Source organism: Glandiceps talaboti, chromosome 16 (genome assembly GCF_964340395.1).
Source record: "Glandiceps talaboti chromosome 16, keGlaTala1.1, whole genome shotgun sequence".
Taxonomy (NCBI): Eukaryota; Metazoa; Hemichordata; class Enteropneusta; family Spengelidae; genus Glandiceps; species Glandiceps talaboti.
In genome coordinates this window covers 793,457-816,481 of record NC_135564.1, presented here as the reverse complement: position 1 = coordinate 816,481, position 23,025 = coordinate 793,457, and the positions used below count along the sequence as shown (strand labels likewise).

The following is a 23,025-nucleotide window of genomic DNA, read 5'->3' as shown; positions in this document are numbered from 1 at the left end:
TTCAAAGGATAAAATTTTAGTTGAACTACTAGCAAGTCAAGTTGTACAAATAAACATGGTATCAAAATTTAATGAAAATTTCTACTCACAGAGTAACGATAGGATTTATTTTTCACTGTTCTATATCCTGACAATATGTGTTTACATCATTGGTTTTGTGGTGTTTGTAAAATGAGTAAAAAACATTCAGTGTTGTCCTCATACAATATACTTGTGCAAGTGTTATCATATTGGTCCCCCAAATTTACATTCATTCAACTGGAAAATACTTGTACCATTGAGTTGGGGGTGGGGGGATGGGTTGTCATTACACTACACCAAAACAGGACTATAATTGACAAAGAACAGTGGTCTGATTTGATTTTAACTTGATGTTTGTTAACACTATAGACTTACTTTCTGGCATATGACCTAGCCTCTGAGTCAGCATCCTCTATGCCTTTCCTGACAGCTTCTTCTAATGCCCCAATATGCTTCTCCAGGTAATGTGTTTCCCAATTTATTAGAATTATCCATATAAATTGACAAGTTTGTCTGCGGAGAAAAAATACAAAATCAGAACAATTGTATTAAGATTACAGTCTGCCAATCAGATTATGTGATCATTACAATCAGCCAATCAGAATACATGTTCCTGAAGATTTTATTAAGCCAATCACAATTTACTCCAATAATCATATGTAGCCAATCAGATTACTTAAAGGTAAAATGCAACCAATCACATGCCTGTTCTTGAATACCTCTACTGAAACATATTTTTAAGTGAGATAAATTAAAGATGAATGACAAATCTGTTGAGTTTGTAGATAAAACTAGAATCAGTCCAACTATAGTGCATAGGGTGTCAGTGAATCATGGAACCAGAACTTGAAGTTAACACTGAGTCAGACAATGTCGCAAGGACTGGGTTACAAAATGGGTTTTATTAATGAAAAACTTCCGACGTTTTGATCCTACACAGAGAATCTGCATTAGGGAAATTGCATGTAGGCAGAAAAATGGCTCTAAATGACTACACTTTTTTTTTATTTGGTTGTATAGTCACCTACAGCCAAAACCTTTTGATTTGAAAACTCAAGCTTAGTATTTGACTATATTTCATGACCTGAAAGACCACCATTTCAGGGTGTGCAACACTTGTTTGACAATAAGGTATACTGAAAGACCACCATCTTTAGATGTACAATGTTTGGTTGACAATAAAGTGTGCTCTTAGAAATTAATTTCTCTTCAACTTACTTTCTAATAGCCACAGACTTGGAATTCATGTAACTACAAATACCAGGAAGCAGACGTGGCGAATGTGTGTGCTGAAAATGTAATGATACATAGACAATGAGTCACAGTTATTATGAATATGTATGCTAAAAATGTTACAATACTTATACTTATAAAGAATGTTACAGGCAAGGAATGCAACAAGTTTTGCTAACATTTTGGTTTAGTTTATAACTTGATTTCACGGATGATAATTGTAATAATAATAATAACTTTATTGCAACTTTATCCATATTAACAGACATCAGTAGAATACAATTAAGTATAAAGAAGATCACTTGTATACAGAAAAAGAACAAACCAAAGAGATGCAATTTCACAATCTGAAAACCAACATAACTTATAAGTTATACAGATAAACATGTAATAATAAGCGTCTGAGGCCAGGTATATCAAAGAAGGCTTGAAAGGTAATAATCTTATTTTTTTAGAGAGACAGAACCAACTTATTTTGGTTTCCTTGATCATAAAATGTGAATCGATAGGGAACTTGCAATCCAGACTGAGCATGCTCAGATGCAAAGGACTATGGGATTATCTGTGGTTATTGTAACACCTGATCTGGAGCTACTGATCAAATAAACCTCCCACAATGGTCAGGGTAACTATGAATTGATTATTTGTGGTTACAAACAATGTATCAACACTGTTTACAATACTAATTGATTAGTATTTATTATCACATTTCCCACGATGCAACATTCAATATGGTGGATTTGCAAGTTCCCTATTACTTCTGAATCTGTATATTTCTATTGTAAAGTTGAATCTGTAAATAGTATAGAAGACTTACCCTGATAATAATTAGAAGACAAACTATTCCTGAAGAAGACATTATTTTAGCACTATTTGGAATTAAAGTAAACAAATTTGGAAGAACATATTCAGCAGTATGATCAAATTGGCGACCCATTACAGTTGATAAATACCTGTAATAAAGTAAAAAAAGACACTATTTTAGTGACAAGACTTAACATGTAAAATATAATGATTTCTTTTTATAGTAATACCATCAAATGAATGATTTTATTTCCATAACTATACCCCTCAAGATGGTGAATATTTGGTTTTGGCCCCTCATGATGGTGATTCTTTCACTCACTAATCCCTTCAATATGATGATTCCCTTCCTACATCAAACCCCTCAAGATGGTAATTATTCTCCATGTTTTGGCCCCTTTAAGATGATATATTCTTTTCTAGACAAAATTCCCTCAATATGGTGATCCTCTTTCTCTATCAGTCTCCTCTAGATAGTGATTGTTTTTGACACCACTGTACCCCATCAAGTTAGTAATTCTCTTTCTACACCAATCACCTAAAGAAGGCAATTCTTTCCTATAATTCTTAACTCTGATTGTCCCTTATCTGTATTCTTCTCTACAAAGATTATATCAAAATCATTTGTTAGCTTTCATAATGGACGCTTTTTTTCAGTAATTCAAAATGGCCGCACACACATTTTTCCCTTCATAACATGAGAATTTTCTGAATTTTTGTCTCATTTTTATTGTTATGAACTCAAGATAACATCCTCAACACTACTATTATATTCTGATGTGATATATACACTTTTCTGAAATTCATTTAGAAATTCCAAAACAGTATACTGGAAAATCCATTTCAGACGTATGGTACTTACGATAACGTTATGCATGCTTCACGTACGACCTGTGACCTAAGATCATTGACAGAAACAACAAAAGACACTTCCAGTTGTTTGATTTGATGAAGGAAACCATCATAAGTTTTAGCACCAGCAATGACAAGACTGCGAACTTTCTTCAGCTGTAAACAAACAAAATCATAAAATTTTCAAAATTGTAACAATTTCTTTGTTTAGAAAAAATACAGACAGTCATATCAAACATTTGCAGAAATGTTAATATCATAAAGACAACAAAGATTTAGTTTTCATTTGAATGGAGCAGAGTATTCCAGCCAAAACAAAACTCGGAGGTGAAAGTTTTTTTGACAATGTTGTCTATAGAGGGCACACTTCAAAGGGCTTTGGAAGCCAGAGGCGAAAGAAATTAAATTTGTAAATAGTTAGATGAAAACATGCACACTATCGGCCATGGATACAGAGAAAGACTTGAAATGCATTTCTTTGTAATCAATTTTAAGGAAAATTATAGAGTTCTACTGATTCTGGAAGGGATTTTGTTTCCTACATTTCACAATATTTCTCCTTGGATTGACATTTCCTTACTTCTCTTGATATTACTTACAGCAGTTACTCTTGCTTCCCAAGGATTTTTATCAACTTCTAGCGTCTCTTTAACCTTCATGAAATCATCTTCTAAACCTTTAGCATTGTAGATCTAAAATGGACGGAAAATACAGAGTTAGACGATATGGTGGACATTTAAAATGGATGGAAAAAACAGAGTTCAGAACAACATACAGGGCATGGTGAAGTCAGTAAGGGAAATTTGAAAGTGGTTGTATGGCTGGGTCACAATTTGAACATTTTTGGTTGTGGAACCATAATGGTTGAATGGTTAGATGATACTATACTTACAGGAGATGGTATCATACTGTATCTGAGCTATACTTACAGGAGATGATATCATACTGTATCTGAGCTATACTTACAGGAGATGATATCATACTGTATCTGAGCTATACTTACAGGAGATGATATGATACTGTATCTGAGCTATACTTACAGGAGATGATATGATACTGTATCTGAGCTATACTTACAGGAGATGATATGATACTCTATCTGAGCTATACTTACAGGAGATGATATGATACTGTATCTGAGCTATACTTACAGGAGATGATATGAAACTGTATCTGAGCTATACTTACAGGAGTGTCAGGAACATCTTCAAACATCCTCGCGAAAGCGTCCTCATCTACACCAGCTGTAGATACAAAAAATTCATCCCCCAAAATTATTACTTTCAAACTACTGTATGATATCCAGTGTGTGCCATGGTATGCACATGTATGTATGTATGTATGTATGTATGTATGTATGTGTGTGTGTGTGTGTGTGTGTGTGTGTGTGTGTGTGTGTGTGTATGTATGTATGTATGTTTGTATGTATGTATGTATGTATGTATGTATGTATGTATGTATGTATGTATGTATGTATGTATGTATGTATGTATGTATGTATTATGTATGTATATGTGTGTGTATGTATTATGTATGTATGTGTGTGTATGTATGTATGTATGTGTGTATGTATGTATTATGTATGTATGTGTGTGTATGTATTATGTATGTATGTGTGTATGTATGTATGTATGTATGCATGTATGTATGTATGTATGTATGTATGTATGTATGTATGTATGTATGTATGTATGTATGTATGTATGTATTATGTATGTATGTGTGTGTGTATGTATTATGTATGTATGTGTGTGTGTATGTGTGTGTGTATGTATGTGTGTGTGTGTGTGTGGGGGGGGGGGGAATTTATCTAAGTATATGTATCATATGTATATCATAATTGTACATTTATGTATGCATGTGTGTATGAGAGTGAAGGATATGTAAAATGGAGTTTCCAACCAGTGTGTATCGGAAAAGATCTTGTTTGGTGAAAATAAATGCTGACTTACAGGCTCCACTTTGTGGTCTGCTTCCAGATACTGATGATGAACTTCTTTTAACTGTACCAGTATTAGTTCTTGATTTAGCAACTCGGGATGCACTGGATATCTGACAGCAATGTCAAAATAAATGACTTTTACAAAATGTATCAATATTATGATTTGGAGGAGACGTCAGTATGTTTGCTTTGATAATAATCTCAAGATACCATCATTACTGAGTGGCACTTCCTTGACATCAATAACATGGAAGAATCACCAATAATGTATTTTTGGGAGCCAGAATCATGTTTTGACTCTTATCACTTCATGGGGGATATTCCAAAGTTGTTGTAAAGACACCACAAGGGTCTTTATACAGCAATGGAAATTAAAACTTGCTGCCTACACCAAAACAAAGTGTGAAAATCAAACAGAAATACCCCAAAAATTAGCAGAATTATAAAATTAGGTGGGAAATAATAACAAATCAAACAAAACAAATTTCATTATTAAAAAAAAAAAGTTGCCATTTTTATTAGTTCCATATTTGTATTTACATTTTTTTTGTCACACACTTGCGCTTACTTTCTTTCAAATTTGGTCAAGATGTGCATAATGACGAAGATTCTGATATTCTCCAGACCATATTGATTACAGAAATATTATAAATTACAGAAATATTAAACACAAGTTTGAAGACAGTGAGTAACATGTTATAAGAAATACACACAAAATTTATAAAACATCGAAAGAAAAAGTAGTGATAGCAAAATTTTTGTATGTATGTATGTCTAGTGGATGGTTAGTGGTTGAGGAGCAAGTTTTCCCTGTCACCAAGAACATAGCATAATGTAAAATGCTATGCCCTAAACCTGAATACTTATTTCACCTTCACCAAGAGCATAGCAAATGAAGTACTATGCCCTAACCCTGAATACTTGTCTCACCTCTGTAAATGCGTTAACTGCTTTAACTTTAGGTTTCCATCTAACAGAGCTCCACTGTGTAAAGTTGATATAAGTTGGAAGGGAGGGACAAACGGGTTAAAAATAGCAGACACAAAAGATAAATTAAAAGTAAAAGTAAAAGTAAAAGGTAAGGGTTCACTATAATTGTTATGATAGCGGTAAAAATATTGGACGGAGTACGAACCAAATTTTGATAAAGTCATCTAAACTTATCAGATAGAAAGTATGAACTACTCTTAAAGACTAAAATTTACATAGTGCCGTTTATCAAATATATATTACCCATGGTGCATTTGGAAAAGATTACATAATTTTATGAGACCCTATAAATAGCACTGTTGATTTTGTCAAGTTTTTGAGAAATTTTGAAAAATTGTAAAATTTATAAGTCTTATGAAATTAAATGAAATATTTACATTTTTTGCCTGAAGAATATTACAGAGTAAATCTTTAAGTTATAAAACTAGGAATGAACTAAATTCTTTGGCAATTTAAAATTATTGATAAAGATGTTCTGATTTTATTTTTTTACAGATTACATAGTGTCAATTTTCCTTAAAAATAAGAATATTTATACCGTAAATTTTATTTGATTATAATGTAATTCATTAGAGTATGAACCTAAAACATGCCATTTTTACCCCTACACTTTTACACTATTTCATGAATTTATCATTTTCCAAAACTTTTGTGCAGTTGGATGATGCCCATGCATGGGGAAGGTTGTACATGCAGGGGTACCATGCTGTAGTAGTGTTAGTGAATGTGAACGATGACATGACACGACATGACATGACCTGCACTTTGACCTTTTGACCTCTCACCTGGAGGAAACATCCAACAGCTTTAACTTTGGCTTTGATCCTCTGGTGTATGATAGCAATGAGGGTGGAATGGAATGAAAATAAAGGTGCAGTGAAATGATGTTTGGTTAATAGTTGTGTGGACGTAGTATCAATTTAAAACAAACATGCATATCACACAGGTTTTCATGCTGTCAAACAGTATCTTTTCCATTCCATGTTACCATAGTTACCAAGACACAGACATTAGTGTGACAAGACCTTGTCATTCTCATTCAACTTCCCCATAATTTTCATCCTTACTACGGAATCACATGGAATTCTTGTCAAATTTCAACTTACAAGTAGGTTGTTTTGATTTATAATTTTCACTTCATCCTACATACATGTATCATTGCATTCATACTTTCAGGACTACAAATCAAATGTTAGTACACAGCTGATATCGATTTGGGAAGATGGGGAGTAGGACACAAATAATGTCTTTTGGACTTTGGGTCTTAGACCAGTTTCCTAAGTCATCGGTCACAAGAATTTGTCTGTATACTGTTTTTTGATCGATTATTTGTAATTTCGATTTCAAATTTGAAATTAACATTTCATTTCTTGAAAATAATTTCACATATTGTACAAGTACAAATTGAATACATGCCAAAAATTTCAGGACAACTGCCAGAACAAATAATTCTGTACCTTACGTATCCCCGTTTTAGTTCAGAATTCCATATTACCCATTATCAGACAGTTTGAAAATTCGGCAAGAGCACCAATGTGAAGACTGCCCTCTAGAGTCCACATTCAACAACATTACAACATGCAGTCAGACAAGTCTATCTTTGCTCTACTTCTAGTAGCTGATATCAATCCTCCACTAACTGCAGTCTCAGTGATAAATATCCTGACCTTTGACCTGACTATACTCTAATGTAAACAAATCATATGTTTACAGACTACGTGCCTTGACAAGGGGCAGAGGGTAAGTACAGTCATTACTTTGAATGTTAATGCAAATCACCAAAACTTTGGAAAGGAATGTTTCCATGTATCTATCTCTTGACATTTGTATGGCAAATACAAGAGAAGCCTAATCTTAAGCACTTACTGTCAAGACTTAATATTTACCATCTACTGATCACATAACTACATAGTTTCATTTTCATTAAAGGGACATTCTGTAACTTTGTAGTTCTTGGGAGTTACCCTTTGTTCCATATTACAATACCCTTAGACTATTCCAACGATTAGATGTTATTGAATGATGTCTAACAACTGTTACAGCTATCAGAAGGAATTCATATATGAAATAAAAGTGATATTATGCTATCATTTTGAGGTATCAACAAACTTTGAAGAATGCCAGACTTGGCTACCAAACCTCTTAGTATTCAACCCCCTATTATCACGCTGTCTTGGTACCAAATTTTTAGTGTCAGTTCTACTGTACTCAACCTCCTTTTATCACACGGTTTTGGTACCAAATTATTCCTAAATAAAGTTTTAGTGTCAGTATTATCATGCCACAGAATACTATACTGACTTCAGCCAAAAAGTGGGTCTCATTTACTGTGCCGCTTTAAAAGCTAAATTCTCTGAAAATATTTTCCCCATTACTGAGCAAGTTTTGATGCTATAGAACCTGTCTAGATATCAGCAATAAACATTGAAGAAAACATCCTGGTAGTGGTTCTGTAGTGCTTCATTTTTTGTGAGTGAACATATTCCCATCCCAATGTATCTGTACATGTTATACTTTCATGTACTGTGGGTATAAGGTACAGTATTCCCATCCCAATGTATCTGTACACGTTGATGTATTTTCATGTACTGTGGGTATAAGGTACAGTATTCCAATGTTGAATGAAAGGGTTATTTTGTTTGTGTGTTGTTTTCATTCATACAGTCTGTGTTGTAGTGATGGAAGGTGACACAGAGAAAGTAAATGAAAATAAAACACATATACTCATTTTCTGCAACTCTCCTTATTTTAACCAATATCACTGTCTGTTTTGATGGTTTATCAACCAATTGGAGTTTTTGCTACTGTTTGAGAACGTGCTAACAGGGAAATCTGGTAAAATTTGTATCGATTTCTATACTTTTTACCATCATTTTGGTGGGGAACCTGGTACCAGAGGAGGGGAAATCTGGTACCAGAGAAGGGGAAATCTGGTAAAATTTGCATAGATTTCTATACTTTTTACCATCAGTTTCGTTGGGAATGACAGTTAATACCTGGATACTTTTTACCTACTTACTACCCTTAACAAAATCACTCTGTTCAGCTGTCATGTTATAAAGTTTAAGATGTGAAAGAAATTATCAGTACTATTCTTACCCTGGCAGAATCAACTTCATCTTGTCCTGGTGGTGGTTTGGCACCTAAAAAGAAGACGAGAAAAGAGAATAAAATTAACACAATATCCTATATTTGGATTACACGGCTACATACATCTACACAGAGAGGCAGCCATGTTCTATTTTGATTATAGGACATCTTCTATTATAGCAGAAGACCTTGTTTACACTTAGTCATCTTATCTCTGTACATGTACTCTTTCATTTATTCAGTCTTACTATAAAATTCCGCAGATTTTGTCTCAGACTACTGCTTAAAAAAAATGGGGGGGGGGGATTATATAATTTGTCAACATCACCTTCCTACTTCTGACTACATTTCATCAATTTCCACTCTTTTTCTACTAGAACTTTCAATAAAACCAAGTATCCCGTTTTTTATTTAAATGATTTATTTGTTGATTTCGAATGATTACAATTTCAAAACAAAACCAGAAATACCACTATACAACATTGAAATGAAGACTACAACATACATCATTATTCCTATACTGTATACATAACTTTATCATATCAATTCATAAAACACAACAATTCTCCTTCAGTTGTACAATATTCTATAACAGTTACACTATGTGTATATGTGTTATTATTCTTAATACCATATATTCTACTTATTATTTTAATCAACCTTTTCATATTTTTGATATTGTACTGCCAAGTCAAGTGAATACATATATCAAGGTTATATTGTCAGTCTCTAGGGAGGCAGTCATCCAGCTGTACCTGAATCACACTTATTATGGTTTATAGTGTACATGAAATGACTCCATATATGAGATAGAGATAGCACAACTATGAACTTTGACCTCAATCAGGATCTATCTTCTACATTACAGTGTATGCAATTTTATTGTAGAACAGGACAGTAAGGATTCCAGGCTACAAATAGCCATGCTATACTGTAGAACAGGACAGCATGGATTACAGGCTACAAATAGCCATACTATACTGTAGAACAGGACAGCATGGATTCCAGGCTACAAATAGCCATGCTATACTGTAGAACAGGACAGCATGGATTCCAGGCAACAAATAGCCATGCTATACTGTAGAACAGGACAGTATGGATTCCAGGCAACAAATAGCCATGCTATACTGTAGAACAGGACAGTTTGGATTCCAGGCTACAAATAGCCATGCTATACTGTAGAACAGGACAGTATGGATTCCAGGCTACAAATAGCCATGCTATACTGTAGAACAGGACAGTATGGATTCCAGGCTACAAATAGCCATACTATACTGTAGAACAGGACAGTAAGGATTCCAGGCTACAAATAGCCATGCTATACTGTAGAACAGGACAGTATGGATTCCAGACTACAAATAGCCATGCTATACTATAGAACAGGACAGCATGGATTCCAGGCTACAAATAGCCATGCTATACTGTAGAACAGGACAGCATGGATTCCAGGCAACAAATAGCCATGCTATACTGTAGAACAGGACAGTATGGATTCCAGGCAACAAATAGCCATGCTATACTGTAGAACAGGACAGTTTGGATTCCAGGCTACAAATAGCCATGCTATACTGTAGAACAGGACAGTATGGATTCCAGGCTACAAATAGCCATGCTATACTGTAGAACAGGACAGTATGGATTCCAGGCTACAAATAGCCATACTATACTGTAGAACAGGACAGTAAGGATTCCAGGCTACAAATAGCCATGCTATACTGTAGAACAGGACAGTATGGATTCCAGACTACAAATAGCCATGCTATACTATAGAACAGGACAGTATGGATTCCAGGCTACAAATAGCCATGCTATACTGTAGAACAGGACAGTATGGATTCCAGGCTACAAATAGCCATGCTATACTGTACAACAGGACAGTATGGATTCCAGGCTACAAATAGCCATACTATACTGTAGAACAGGACAGTATGGATTCCAGGCTACAAATAGCCATACTATACTGTAGAACAGGACAGTATGGATTCCAGGCTACAAATAGCCATGCTATACTGTAAAACAGGACAGTATGGATTCCAGGCTACAAATAGCCATGCTATACTGTAGAACAGGACAGTATGGATTCCAGGCTACAAATAGCCATGCTATACTGTAGAACAGGACAGTATGGATTCCAGGCTACAAATAGCCATGCTATACTGTAGAACAGGACAGCATGGATTCCAGGCTACAAATAGCCATACTATACTGTAGAACAGGACAGTATGGATTCCAGGCTACAAATAGCCATGCTATACTGTAGAACAGGACAGTATGGATTCCAGGCTACAAATAGCCATACTATACTGTAGAACAGGACAGTATGGATTCCAGGCTACAAATAGCCATGCTATACTGTAGAACAGGACAGCATGGATTCCAGGCTACAAACAGCCATGCTATACTGTAGAACAGGACAGCATGGATTCCAGGCTACAAACAGCCATGCTATACTGTACAACAGGACAGTATGGATTCCAGGCTACAAACAGCCATGCTATACTGTACAACAGGACAGTATGGATTCCAGGCTACAAACAGCCATGCTATACTGTAGAACAGGACAGCATGGATTCCAGGCTACAAACAGCCATGCTATACTGTAGAACAGGACAGTATGGATTCCAGGCTACAAATAGCCATACTATACTGTAGAACAGGACAGTATGGATTCCAGGCTACAAACAGCCATGCTATACTGTAGAACAGGACAGTATGGATTCCAGGCTACAAATAGCAATGCTATACTGTAGAACAGGACAGTATGGATTCCAGGCTACAAACAGCCATGCTATACTGTACAACAGGACAGTATGGATTCCAGGCTACAAACAGCCATGCTATACTGTAGAACAGGACAGCATGGATTCCAGGCTACAAACAGCCATGCTATACTGTAGAACAGGACAGTATGGATTCCAGGCTACAAATAGCCATACTATACTGTAGAACAGGACAGTATGGATTCCAGGCTACAAACAGCCATGCTATACTGTAGAACAGGACAGTATGGATTCCAGGCTACAAATAGCAATGCTATACTGTAGAACAGGACAGTATGGATTCCAGGCTACAAATAGCCATGCTATACTGTAGAACAGGACAGCATGGGTTCCAGCGTAATTTGACCGACAACTGTGCTATACTGTAGAACATGACAGCATTGATTCCAGCATAAATTTGTAATTTTGTTGTCAGGATATTGGCAGTATTGAACTAAAGCTAATTTTACAGCTCATTGACTCACGATATCACAGAAAACTAGCAACCAGGAAAAGTGTTGAACTTAGGAACTTGTAGATCATACACCAACATATTTGATTTAATTCTATGAATTGATTGATTGCCAAGGTTAAATCTGGTGTTAACTTCATAATCATGATTCACTCCAAAATTAAATCTCTCAAATTCATCCACCAATTGCATTAGTAGCTTGGAATCCAGGTGAATTAGAGTTTTGACTTTAATTTCTCTATCACTGCGATGGGGAAATCAAAATTCAAAATCATCATTTGCCTGGATTCTAGGCTAATAGTGCTACTGATGTATGTATGTGAAGTAATCCACAGTGTATGTACGTACATCTGGAACTAACTGGTAATCTTTCTTGAGGCACAACACATGATATACTTTGAACACAGCATTCTCAAATTTACCTACATAAACAAAATTCTTGCTTTCTGTTATTTTTCAAGATGTCTAAACTTTATTTAGATTTAGAATCATACACTTACTTATCCCTGATAATGATGTGATGTCAAAAGTCGGCAAATGTCACATAAAAAATATTATCTCACAAGATAGCAAATAATTTTCCCACTAAAAGTTTAATCAAAATTGTTGTTTTTCTGTTACTTTGTAAAAGTTCAAATTATGTTTTGACTAGAATCATAGAAATAATTCTTTTTATTTATAACTTTTGCTTATGGTTGTCAAATTTGCTATTCCTCCAAAATCGTGTCACAATAATTTTACTTTCTGTAATTTTTCGGCAAATTACAACTTGATTTTAGATAGGAGTCATACAAATAATACATTTTAATGAATTAATGTCAAATTATTATGAAAATTTTACTTAGAAAGTGATAATTTCCATCAAAGTGCTCTCTGTGCGTGTATTTACTGACATTATTCTCTGACAGCAAAATGATTTCAAAGACAGCCCTTTTTGTTATCAGAGTATAAATGGACATGTTGATGTATAGTTCTCTTCATTTAGTTAAATGATCAATAATACGGTACCCCATTTGATATAAAATTAAACAGCAAATTACATTATTACAAAAAGTGTATATTTTGCCAACAGCAGATTTAGGTATATTGTAACTTATTACACTGCCTAAGATCAACTTATCCATGTCTGGCTAACTAATTGACAAGTCCAATCTTGTTGTGTAACTCAATTGATAAACTGTCATGCATGTTCATTACTGCATACGATATTGGGATCTCAAATTGCTTGCTAAGACATTCAACGTTTTCCAAATACTAAACAACATTTCTAGGAGAGACACTGAGGCCTTGTAAGGGTTGACAACATCTGTTATAAAACTAAACTTTTACATGTAACAGCTAGATAATGATGTAGGACAATTGACCAAATTGGAAGAAACTGACAGAGAGAATTCATACTAAATCTTGAAAGTGTTCTTCTAAACTTTTATACTAAGAATGTATAGATATACACGTCTTCATCAATAACCATACTGTACATGTACAGAATTCAACAGATTTCTGAAATATCATCATATAAAATTTCTTCACCACACTGCCATACGGTTCAAATAAACGTTAAAACAAAAAACACCAGATGTTAGAGCAAAGACCAAGCTGACAGGCTGATATGACAGTAATATCTAATAATCGTCAACACTTTTTGATGGCTATAGATCTTAACAAAGTTAGAATCCCGTTCCATTGTGCAAGTGGAAATATAACCAACAATATGGCTTTCAAAAAGTTACTTTTTTTGTGAACACAGCAGTAATTCTATAATACATTAGTTTCCTATATTTCAAATATTGTGAAACATAAGGAATACAGATAGTTAAGATATGGTTTTGATTCAAATTTCTGAGTTTATAGATTTTAATTTAAAAACCATCATACCTTTTCAATATTCAATACTCTTTAGAATAGAAGCCACATATACATTTATATAGCATACACTCTTTGCATTTATTTGTAGTTTCGCCTTTAGGGTATAGACATTCATATTGAGTCTTGATACAATTTGAGTATTTCCAATTAAATCTAGCCATTGTAAATTTCATCACACCCCCAAACATTTTATGATTTCATTACACAACTGCCCTGGGATCGTAATCTGAGATGCTACTTTATTCATAGCCCATGATTCATCATAATTAGTTTCAAAATGAGCTGTGAATTTCGAGTCACAAATTCTCAACAAGGCTATATCACGCGACTTACAACTACATGTACATTTCAGCTTTTTAAAGAAATAGTCTTTGATGTAAAAAACTGCAGAATACCAATGGACTGAATATTTAACAAACACTATAAAATTTGACAAAATAATCAAAATTTTGTACCTTGACATTTTATTGGTAAAGATCAAATGCCAGCTGTTTTGTGAACCAACTAAATCTTACCAAAGTCCTTTTTATTAATTTAATCCCAAATGCAATATTGTTGTGTTAGACCAGTCAAATTAAATTACAACTTCAAAGATATACAGTAAAGTGTACATGTATGTATTTCTAGCTATATAGTAAGGTGTACATGTAGTTTGTACATATTTCTAGCTAAAGTGTGCATGTATCTATTTCTAGCTATATAGTAAAGTGTACATGTACGTATTTCTAGCTAATATAGTAAGGTGTAAATGTATGTATTTCTAGCTATATAGTAAAGTATACATATGGCAACAAAATTTTATATCATGTACTGAGAATTGTTTGTCTCCACCACTATCTAATCTTCTACCTCTATAGAAATTTTTGTAACAATACATTTTTTTAAACATAATTTCTTTATCCAATTAGATTCTTTTTGCTGACACAACAGAAATCTTCACACATACATACGTACGTACGTACGTACGTACGTACGTACATATGTATGTACAACCAAACCTTCACATCTATTTCAATGTTCACATTTCAAATCTGACAAATTTTTATCAGTCAGTTTAAAAATCACCATAACTAGATTCAAATCAGATGCAGTAACACTTCAACATAAATCGCTCTAATCTGTATTTGACAGGAAATTTACTAGAGGAGGGAAATGACACCATGAAAATCAATCACTAAGAGTTAGTCAGCTCCGTTTTTTTTTTATTTGACCTTGAATAATTCATCATTCTGTTCATATCCTATTTTCTGTACAATATCCTTCATCCGCTGCTGCGTTTACAAAATGACAAGTCTGACCTCAAATTTAGGTTACTTAAGATGAAGTGGTTATAATTTAATGAGAAGACATTTGTCAAATCTATATTTCAGTCAGTGATTTGAAAATTAAATAATTGGATAAAAACTGTGGATGACTAGTGTTGAAATTTGGTTTATGAAGAACTGATAATTCAGGACAAATGGATAATGTGTCAGTGAAAGAACATTAATAAATAGCAGAATATGAATTGATACTGTAGCAATCGGATTAAAATCTGATGTGCTGAAAACGGCTAGATATCTTAATTTTCCTCTATTTCCATCGCTCTATGTCATTGTGGGAAGTGGTAATCACCCAGAATAAAACAAACAACATAAAGCAATGGAAATAGAGGTAAATAAAGACATCAAGTCAATTTCACCCCATCTCAGATTTAATCAGATTGGTTAAATAGGTAACCTTTAAAAATGAAATTACTATAAGGTTAGGTTATTGTTGGAATTGAGTTATCTCAAAATCTACAGTGGTTTGATGAGAGAAGGTCACATTTTAAATGACAAATATTTAAAAATAGCAATTTTTTAAATAAGTTACAAAATTACATTATTACAAGTCACTGTACAACCAGTGAAGTTAAATTCTGGAGAACCTGAAATGTCAATGTTGATTTAAAGAGGAAAAGTCATATTTTAGTGATGAAAACAATCACGTTTAAAAATAACTATTTTTCAATATAGGAAGCCTTAGCAAAGAAATTACCACAAATGGCAAGGCTACAGTTGAGTTATGGACAACCTACATTTCCAAATCATTATTTTTCAATATGTAACCTCAGAAATGACATTACTGCAGCTTATATATAATGCGACTACTGTCATAATCAAATTCTGTGTGTCACGTAACTATGACAACATCCTCTCCAGACAAGAGTGATGTATATCAGCTGTGTGTAAAACACAGATCACATAGGTTAGATGGTGACGAGAATTCAATAAACACAGGATGGCTGACAGAACACAATAAACGCACATATCACCAGTCTAGAGAATGACATCATCTCTTGAATTCTAATGAACATTTAATCTGTTTTCAGTCATGTTATCACCATTTTGTCTGTTCGTCATCTGACCTTTGACCTAATCTCCATTCTGTGTGATATCAGGGAAGCCACATTCAATTCTTTCAGTCTATATGAACAAATTCAGATGAGCAATTCACCAATTTCAGGTAATCTGATTAATTTTGAAAATAATAAATTAATTTTGACAAAGGTGTGAATAACCATAACAGCTGAATAATAAACCAAATATGGAGAAAATAATTGGAATGTGTTATAAGTAGTCTGTCTAAAACTCTCAATCTAATTTGAATACGAATGACACATATATATGCAACAGCCTTGTCCAATCTGATAGGTTTAATGAAAAGTTCAATATCGTTTCACATGACACTACCCTGGACTGGAGACAATTGTGATGTACAGTAAAGATAGCATTTCAAATAGATGCCATCAATAACAGAGGCCATCATACAGGTGTTTGATTGTAACACATACACATATACATGTACCATTATTGTCACTATAACTTTTCCACAGGAGGACTTAGAGGAACTGGTGACTATTGTTCAAAGGGATCTTGGGTAAAGTGATTACTTTGATACCATATTTGCATAATATGAAGGGGTTTGTGAATTTCATTAATTCATGGGGGGGGGGGGGAGAGATAGGGTTATCAGAAATCGCAAAAGGGCTTGCCATTCTTTTATTTTGTTCAAAGAGCACTACACTAAGCAACTTATTGTTCATACATACATACATACATACATACATACATACATACATACATACATACATACATACATACATACATACATACATACATACATACATACATACATACATACATACATACATACATACATACATACATACATACATACATACACACAGACAGACAGACAGACATACATCCATCCATCCACACACACAAACCCACCCACCCATCCATCCATACATACATACATACATACATACATATACACATACATACATACATGCATGCATGCACGCACGCACACACATACATACATACATACATACACACACACACACACACACACACGGCATACTTCATGACAAACAAAATACGTAGCACACATATTTTTCCCTTATAAATTCAAAACACTGTACAGCGATGGTCTGGAGTGACCTCTGAGAAATTCTACCCCATTAAACATTTGACCACTACATTGTGTGTCCTACCATAATACCCAAACACACACTGATTCTATAAAATAAATCTCATTTTCAGATAACCCTTTTATATAAAATTCACTTGAAATATATTTTGGAATGAAACTGTTTTCAGACATAAATACTATAAGTACACCATTGGTGTAGTACCAATAGCATACTGTAAACCTGCATATTTTCACGACTAGAAAATTTTGCGATTTTACAGTCTTCATGGAGTTCACAAAAATTAATTTTCACTAATAACCATACTGGTACATTGCATTATGCAGAAATATATATTTTCGCTACTACTTATTTTCGCGTTTTTGTTTTGTAGCGAAATTAGCGAAAATAAATCTTATGCGACCATTTCCAGGTTTACAGTATTTCCTTTAGATTCAATAACCAAAAACTGTCCCACTTTCAAGTCTTTTGTTCAGGAAATCTTTGAGTAAACACCACCTCAGGAAATGATTATATAAAAATGACACAATACATATTCCAAGCTAACTCTATTCATCAAACACATACACATATGGACGTTATTTCTATAGCCTGTACAATCTGCAGAATATTGGACCATACCGATAGTCACAACCATACTTTGCGCCATACAGTTGGCAAAAAATTCATAAAAAGTTTTAATTATCAAATATAATGACAACTTCTAGATCACATTTTTCAATTGTAATAATTCCATCATTTTATTTCAACACCATTATACCTAAAATCATCAATTTTCTGCACTTTTTTTTTCCAGAAAAGAAGTGTGACTTCAATTTATTAGGGAAACAAAATTTTGAAGATTGGTTATTTCAGATTGTAATTTTCAGGCACATATTTGAGAAATTTGCCAAAAATTGTTGAGTATTTTATGTTTTTTGAATATTTGTGGTATAGAGAAAGTTAAAACTTTGAAGGTTAATGAAATTCTGAGGGGCACATTTGTAACATCTACATACCACATTTTGAATATCTGTGAAGGTGGAACTACAACTATATAATTTTAACTTTCAATTTTGAGACACATTTTCCAATATTGAATCAATGAAAACTGTAGGAAATGTCATCAATGTAGAACAAACAGTGAAAGAGAATAAATGTCAGACTATGATTTATTGTAATCAAGGTAACAACTTACAGCCAGTGATTCATCCCTGTCCTTGACTTTCACATCACATCACACATTTTGACAATAAAATACCTGATATTACTTAATCACTAGGCCTTTACAAAGTCTCATTTTTACAAGACATGGAAAAATCATAATTTCATATTTTCTATATTTTTCTGAGAGGTAGTCTCTTAGTCTTCTTTTATTTGACTCTAGTTCATCACACATTCACCATTTTCACAGTACATTTTCTTTTATGTGTGGAAATTTTGATATCACAAGTCAAGTTATGGGTTTATGTCATAACAGTGTATAAAACAATTGAAGGAATAATTAGCAATAAGCGATAAAAAGGAAACCAAAATATCAGCATGTAAATCATGTTGAATTCTATCAGAAACCTTCCATCCTAATCTACTAACGTCAAATTTACTTGGATACATGGCTGCATTGTTACAAAATCACTCCATCGACTCTAGATAATCATAAAGTATGGTTCAGGTGTGTACTGAGGCAGTACTTTAAATTAACCTAACCCTGTGGATTTGTGAAGGTTGTACTAAAGGTATAGATCTCTGAGGTCTAAATTACATTTCAGTGAAGTGCATAGATTTGACACAGACTGCATAGATCTGACAGACTATGTAAAGTGCATAGATTTGACACAGACTTCATGAAGTGCATAGATTTGACACAGACTGCATAGATCTGACGGACTATGTAAAGTGCATAGATTTGACACAGACTTTATGAAGTGCATAGATTTAACACAGACTGCATAGATCTGACACACTATGTAAAGTGCATAGATTTGACACACTATATAAAGTGCATAGATTTGACACACACTATATAAAGTGCATAGATTTGACACAGACTATATAAACTGCATAGATTTGACACAGACTACGTAAAGTGCATAGATTTGACACAGACTACGTAAAGTGCATAGATTTGACACAGACTATGTAAAGTGCATAGATTTGACACAGAGACTATGTAAAGTGCATAGATTTGACACAGACTATGTAAAGTGCATAGATTTGACACAGACACAGACTATGTAAAGACTGTGCATAGATTGACACAGACTATGTAAAGACTGTGCATAGATTGACACAGACTATGTAAAGACTGTGCATAGATTGACACAGACTATGTAAAGTGCATAGATTTGACAGACTATGTATTAAAAGTGCATAGATTCGACACAGACTATGTATTAAAAGTGCATAGATTCGACACAGACTAGGGATGTAGGCCAGATGTTCCCATGGTACTCACTTCATCATTAGTTTAAACACATAAAGTATGAACATGGTAACAACTCAACAACATTGTGGTATAGTTTGACACATGGCTGCTTTTTTCTCCAGTTCTTGGAATTTTTACAATTTTATATGACTTTATTACTAATATTAGTTTGTTTTGCAGACAAGGCTAAGTGTTAACTTTTAAATACTGAATGGGTCTAATAAAGAACACAACAATTTTTACAACTTTTGAGTTTGACACAGGATTAACATTTTGAGTGAAAATTTAAATTTTTCAGCTGTAGTGGAAGTCTAAGTATCAATTTAACAAATACAGCAAAAAATACAATTTACAACTTGACAAGTAGTTAACTTTTTTTAGCAGTTCTTGAATTTTTCAGTCATGCTGTATAAACTTTTGTCTGTCGACCAATTTTTCAACATATTAAAAATATGTGAAAAGTCAAAATATAACAATTTCATAACAATTTGTTGCCTTAAGTTTTTCCATGTACATCTACATGCCTTCTATTATTGCTCTTTTTCTATTTTTCTGAAGGTCTCTTTCTTTCTTCAAAATCTTGATTTTATAATAGTTGTCTGAGCCATACAAGTGAAAGCATAACAAAACTAGTCAGTTACTGGTACACCAATAATTTTTCGGCAAGTTTTCTTTTCTTCCTCAAATCTGCATTTTTTGAAAAAACTTGGTAAACATTACATCGGCCATTCCTTCATGCGAGAAGTTAACATTGTGAAGTCACCATAGGACACAGGCCTGTTTTATTATGCATCAAGGTTGAAAACAGCATCAAATTAATTCTTATTTCATGAATGATTAATCATGACTCAAATATATGTCAAGTTTGACAGTGAAAAAAAAAACTTTACGATAATGAGCACAAACACTTTACGATAATGATGAGCAGTGACGTATGACAAGATTGCAAGTTAAATGGTCTGATGAGTGAAAACAAAATATATATTGTAGCGCTTCAAGGTATATCAACAAATCTTTATTATCAGTTCTGACAGGTGTTCATCTCTTGAAATATATCTATACAAGAAAATGTATAAACTATAATCAAAATATATGTGAATAGAGTATGTGAAATAATCTAGATATGAAAGTACTGCGGTGTGAACTATAATCAAAATATATGTGAATAGAGTATGTGAAATAATCTAGACAAGAAAGCATTGCAGTGTGAACTACAATCAAAATATATGCAAATACAGTATTGTGAAAGCTTCTGTCAGAAAATTTCAAGCTTTACATTGACATACATTTTTAGCAAACATTAAATTATGAAATATGAGCTTTTACTGTTAACAATATCACATTTCATCCAACCCACATTTTCTCTTCCACCTTTTTCATTTTTTAACATCAAAATTTTGTTATAAAATAACACATTTTTCTTTTACCATAATTTTTTTTAGTCCATTTCTATTTTATGTATGAAAATTCCCTTCAATGATATTACCTTACTCTACAAATATAGTTACATAGGAGACTGTGAAAAAACTTGAATATTTTCAAAATTTTGATTTTTCATACACCTAAATTAACCATATTTATCTATCCTATACTAAGCTATTTCAAGCTGATGGTAAAATTCTCACCTGCCGACCTGGACATGATAATACATACTATCTATTGAAATGTCAATATTTTTACCTTAAAACTGATAAACTTGAATCATTCATACATTATTTTCTAATTACACATGTAAAGTTCAATTCGTACGTATATATTGCTAGGCATGCTTTACAAAAAATTATATTGTAAATACATTGAAATTTTCAAAGAAAAATTTTGGAATTGACAAAACCTGAGCATTCTGGGCTAAAATTTTGGAAATGAAACAAAACTTTGACTTTTTGAGACTTTGTTAATAAAATATTTAGAAGCTAAATGTTGTCTTATTTGCTGTGTACGTGATCGTCTTGGTAAATTGCAACATACAATTTTGGGAACCGAGAAAAGCCTACACAATCTTTACTTTGTTTTGTGCAATTTAGAATACTAGTGTTGTGTTATTTGCTATGCATATGATGTGATAGTGGTTTTGGTAAATTATAACATACAGTTTTGGGGAGACAAGAAAAACCTAGACAATCTGGACTTTGTCTTCTGTAATATTTAGAATACTAGTGTTGTGTTATTTGCTATACTTATGTATGATGATATAGTGGTTTTGGTCAATTTTCAGATAAAATTTTGGGAAACAAGAAAAACCTAGACAATCTGGATTTTGTATTTAGAAAACTAGTGTTGTATTATTTGCTATGCATATGATGTTAGTCTTGGTAAATTACCGGGAAATGAGAAAGACCTACACAATCTGGACTTTGTATTTCGAATGCTAGTGTTGTGTTATTTGCTATGCATATGATGTTATAGTCTTTGCAAATTTTCACATACAATTTTTGGGAAACAAGAAAAACTTAGACAATCTGGACTTTGTCTCTTTAAATTTATAAAACTACTGTTGTCTTAGTTGCTATGCATACAATGTTATAGTCTTGGTAAATTATGGGGGAAATGAGAAAAACGTACAGAATCTGGACTTTGTCTTGTCTAATATTTAGAATGCTAGTGTTGTGTTATTTGCTATGCATATGATGTTAGAATATCGGTAAATTTTCGCATACAATTTTGAGAAACAAGAAATTCTTAGACAATCTGGACTTTGTCTCTCTCAGAATGGTATTGTTGTCCTATATATATTAAACTATGTATGATGTGATCATCTTGGCATTTTTTTGAATAAAATATTTGGACATGAAAGAAACCTGGTTAGACTTAAATATTTCAAATACAACTGTTGTGACAGTCTTGGCAAATTTTGTGTGTAAAATTTTGGGCAACAAGAAAAACCTAGACAATCTGAACTTTGTATTTAAGACACTAGTATTGTATTATTTGCTATGCATATGATGTTATAGTCTTGGTATTCAGTATACGGAGGCTATGACTCAATGTTTGTCATTCTAAATAAAATGACACTCACCATACAAGCTAGTTTTTTCTCAATATCAATCCAGCGATACATCTCAAGCTGAGATAATAATGGCATAACTTACTTCAATTTCTTATTCCATGCCAATATAATTGTAACTAAATCTA

General features: G+C 33.2%; 1 protein-coding gene across 13 annotated transcripts in view; it reads right to left on the bottom strand.

Moving 5' to 3' along the window:
- Positions 1 to 23,025, bottom strand: part of LOC144447817 (CLIP-associating protein 1-like) — a 95,739-nt gene that overhangs the window by 25,612 nt on the left and 47,102 nt on the right. For 7 of the 13 annotated variants that reach the window (XM_078137905.1, XM_078137913.1, XM_078137909.1 and 4 more), the window contains 10 exons: positions 8,942 to 8,985; positions 6,628 to 6,669; positions 5,783 to 5,836; positions 4,863 to 4,962; positions 4,099 to 4,154; positions 3,510 to 3,602; positions 2,921 to 3,066; positions 2,072 to 2,207; positions 1,240 to 1,310; positions 397 to 534 (listed from right to left, as the gene is read on the bottom strand). In XM_078137905.1, coding sequence (XP_077994031.1) covers positions 397 to 534; positions 1,240 to 1,310; positions 2,072 to 2,207; positions 2,921 to 3,066; positions 3,510 to 3,602; positions 4,099 to 4,154; positions 4,863 to 4,962; positions 5,783 to 5,836; positions 6,628 to 6,669; positions 8,942 to 8,985 — 880 coding nt within the window. The remainder of the gene's footprint in view (positions 1 to 396; positions 535 to 1,239; positions 1,311 to 2,071; positions 2,208 to 2,920; positions 3,067 to 3,509; positions 3,603 to 4,098; positions 4,155 to 4,862; positions 4,963 to 5,782; positions 5,837 to 6,627; positions 6,670 to 8,941; positions 8,986 to 23,025) is intronic. The other 6 variants (XM_078137908.1, XM_078137917.1, XM_078137907.1 and 3 more) reach the window with 3 other exon arrangements.